General features: G+C 43.9%; 1 protein-coding gene across 1 annotated transcript; it reads left to right on the top strand.

Annotated features, from left to right (window-relative positions):
• The first annotated feature begins 452 nt into the window (after nt 1-452).
• On the top strand, nt 453-1,479 carry LOC110309574 (olfactory receptor 10G2). Its single transcript, XM_021182308.1, has one exon. It carries the CDS (start codon nt 504-506, stop codon nt 1,458-1,460), a length of 957 nt encoding a protein of 318 aa, XP_021037967.1. The 5' UTR covers nt 453-503; the 3' UTR covers nt 1,461-1,479.
• Nucleotides 1,480-3,940: the final 2,461 nt, after the last annotated feature.

Below are 3,940 nucleotides of genomic sequence, written 5' to 3'. Positions count from 1 at the left end.
GCACCAAACACTAGGTGGAAACGGACAGAATGGTGAAGAAGGGCCAGACACTGCACATTTTGCATGCTATGGTGAGTATAGCTGATTCTTAGCTGTAGACAAATAGGCAAAGTGGCAGTGAGGTCAGTGAGGGGGAACACATGATCTTAGCCCTGCATTTGCTTTAGCATCCCTTCATTAAAATCCTTTCTGATTGAACTTATCAGTCCATCCTATAGCTGACAGTTTCTTCTGTTCCTTGATCTGTGCAATATTGCTCCTTGCTGCCCCTCACTGAACAAGAGGATCCATACATCCACCAAAACAACCAGCCTCTGGGTTATTTTTCCCCCACATAAACCTAAATAATTAATAAGTGACACCAACTCTTCTTTCAAAACAATTTTATACACAAACATTTCTCTCCCGCTAGCCACTGATCATCAAACAAAAGCATCATTTTACCTCCTCCCTCTCTGCATTTCCCTTGTCTAACTGCATGGTTCATCTTAACAGACTAAGACATGAGAAGAAACAGAAACACCTCGCTGGACGCTGTGGTGACAGATTTCCTTCTCCTGGGCTTGGCTCACCCCCCAAATCTAAGAACCTTCCTCTTCCTGGTCTTCTTCCTCATTTACATCCTGACACAGCTGGGGAACCTGCTCATCCTGCTCACTGTGTGGGCTGACCCCAAGCTGCATGCCCGCCCCATGTACATTCTTCTGGGTGTGCTCTCCTTCCTGGACATGTGGCTCTCCTCAGTCATTGTTCCTCGACTTATTTTAAACTTCACTCCCGCCAGCAAGGCTATCCCATTTGGTGGTTGTGTAGCTCAACTATATTTTTTCCACTTCCTAGGCAGCACCCAGTGCTTCCTCTACACTTTGATGGCCTATGACAGGTACCTGGCAATATGCAAGCCTCTTCGCTACCCTGTGCTCATGAATGGAAAATTATGCACAGTCCTAGTGGCTGGAGCTTGGGTGGCTGGCTCCATCCATGGGTCTATTCAAGCCACTCTGACCTTCAGATTGCCCTACTGTGGGCCCAACCAAATAGATTATTTTATCTGTGACATTCCTGCAGTGCTGAGACTGGCCTGTGCCGATACGACTATCAATGAACTGGTGACCTTTGTGGATATTGGGGTAGTGGCTGCCAGTTGCTTCATGCTGATTCTGCTTTCCTATGCCAACATAGTTCATGCCATCCTGAAGATACGCACTGCCGATGGCAGGAAGCGTGCCTTCTCCACCTGTGGCTCCCATCTCACTGTGGTCACCGTCTACTATGTCCCCTGTATTTTCATCTACCTTCGGGCAGGTTCCAAGAGTCCCTTCGATGGAGCAGTTGCTGTATTTTACACTGTTGTCACTCCATTACTGAATCCCCTCATCTACACCCTGAGGAACCAGGAAGTGAAGTCTGCCCTGAAGAGGCTAACAGCAGGTAGAAGGGATGTGGGTGGAGATAAGTAGCCAGTGGCTCAGGGACCACACACACACACACACACATCATCATCATCATCATCATCATAGCTGCCAAGTTCTTAACTACTGCTCCCGGTGGGACAAATGCTCAACAACGATAATGGTTTAAACTAAACTGAGTTTAATTAAAATTGGAAGAAACTTCCTATCGTAATCTTTTCATTGTAGACTATTTTAGAAATAAATAGGTGCATGACTTTTACCATCTAACAACTTCCTGAGAGGAGAAGATGCTTTGTGTAAGGCAGAGGCAAACACTAATGCAGGTACATCTTAGCAAGCACATAATTATACCAGAAACTTTGGAAGGAAAATAAGATAAAACAACGCCAACCACGCTCCTGTTTTCACTGTCTTCACCCTTAGTCAGGCCCATCCAAACTCTGTGGGATTTGCTTGTCCATGGCATCAATACTCCCCCAAGTAGCTGAACTTGAAAATCCTGACTCATTTTGATAGTTAATTTTGGTTGTCAGCTTGACACACCTGAGAGAAGGGGACCTCTGTTGAAGAGTTGGTTTTATCCTATTGGCCGGTGGACATGTCTGTGGGGTATTTTCCTGATTGCTAATTAGTAGATGAGGGCCTAGCCCACTGCAGGTGGCGCCACCCTTGAACAAGTGGTCCTGGGTGGCGAAAGGAAGGTAACTGAGCAAGCCATCACACAGCACTCCTCCATGGTCTCTGCTTCAGGCCTTTGCCTCCAAGTTCCTACCTCAAGTTCCTGCCTTAGCTTCCCTTGATGGTGAACTACAAGCTGTAAGCCAAATAAATTATTTCCTCCTGTAAGTTGTGTTTGCTTAGTCCCTTGTCATAGCAATAGAAATCTAACTAGGATAATATAATTATTAATGGTTCCTTCCTGTTGTTTACTGCCACCATGCTTATATACCAAACTGATTCCTAACTAGTCATGTCTCCTTTTACTCCTCATTTATACCATAATCAAATTTAATTTTCTCCCAAGCCTGCTGGTGCAGGCCTATGATCCTAGCACTTAAGAGACTAAGCAACCAGATCAGGAGTTCAAGGCCAGCCTGAGAAACATAGTAAGCTTGAAGTCACAAACAGCAATCCACCAGCCTCGGCCTCTGCAGTGCTAGGATTACAAGCATAAGCCACTATGCCCAGTTACTTTATGACAGACCATGTGACAATCTGTCCTATATGACACTCATCATTTTACTCCAAATATACTGTAAGCCCATGACAGACACAGTATTCTTTTGTTTCTCATCCCTAATAACTATCAATCCGATTTTATTTTTTTCCAAATCAAAACATTGCTGGCAAAGTGTCCTGAAATGTTTCTTTAAACATTAAAGCATCAGGCTGGAGAGACGGAGCAGTCGTTAACAGAACTTGCTGTTCTTGCAGAGGAAGTGGATTTGATTGTCAGCACCCATCTTGGGTAGCTCACAACCACTTGTAACTCAAACTCCAGGAGCTCTGACATCCTCTTCTAGTCTCTGTAGGCATTCACACTCACATTGATATACTCATGAACATGCATATTCAAAATTCAAAATTAAATAAATATTTTAAATAAATAAAATAAAGCCTTCATGGGGCTAGAGAGATGGCTCAGCAGTTAAGAGCACTGGCCGATCTTCCAGAGGATCCCGGTTCAATTCCCAGCAGCTACATGGCGGCTCACAACTGTCTGTAACTCCTGTTCCGGGGGATCTGACATCCTCATACAAGACACACATGCAGGCAAAACACCAGTGCATATTAAAATAAATAAAATTATAAAAACGTTTAAAATAAAAATAAAGTCATGGTACCCGCTGGTACAAGGGTGGCATGTGTGTTGTGGGGTTAACTTCTAACTAGATTTGAGGTTGGCCCTACAGGAAGAAACTCAGCTGGTACTGTAAACCTGGCCCTGAAGAGGAACCTACAGTGTTGTTTTGCTAAATGGACATGTTAGCAAACTGACCAAGCCTGCTCAGTCAGTCAATAGGTACTCCAGCTCAGGAGTGAAGATTAAAAAGAAAAAAAAAAAGCAATTAGACAGCATTGTAGCCTGACCCCAGTCAATTCTGAGACTGAAGGGAGGTTTAATTTTTCCCAATCCACTTTTATACCATTTTAATTATATGCAAGTATTAATGGAGAGCAGTACAATAAGGAACTAGCAAGGCAGTAAGCAAATTCCAATGATTACTCCTATGACAGTTGTTTCCAAAGGCTTGTCAGAATGACCAAAACACCTGAGCCCACTTCCTTGTCCAAGCCCAAATTCTTGCCTGAAGCCTACTTCATTTGTTCCACCCTAAGATTAAAATTCCTTCCCTATTATAGCCTAAATTTAGATTCTTGCCTGAACTTACTTCCTTATCTTGCTGGGATGTCAGATTCCTGCCTGGAGCCCATTTCCTTGTCCTTGGCCAATGTCAGATTTCTGCCAAGCTACCCCCCAAATGCTCTCCACACCAAACTGACTTCAAATATTTATGCTTATA

The sequence above is a fragment of the Mus caroli genome, chromosome 14 (assembly GCF_900094665.2).
Source record: "Mus caroli chromosome 14, CAROLI_EIJ_v1.1, whole genome shotgun sequence".
In the NCBI taxonomy this organism is placed as follows: domain Eukaryota; kingdom Metazoa; phylum Chordata; class Mammalia; order Rodentia; family Muridae; genus Mus; species Mus caroli.
Note: the sequence above shows the minus strand (reverse complement) of the source record. Positions and strands in the feature narration are given on the sequence as shown.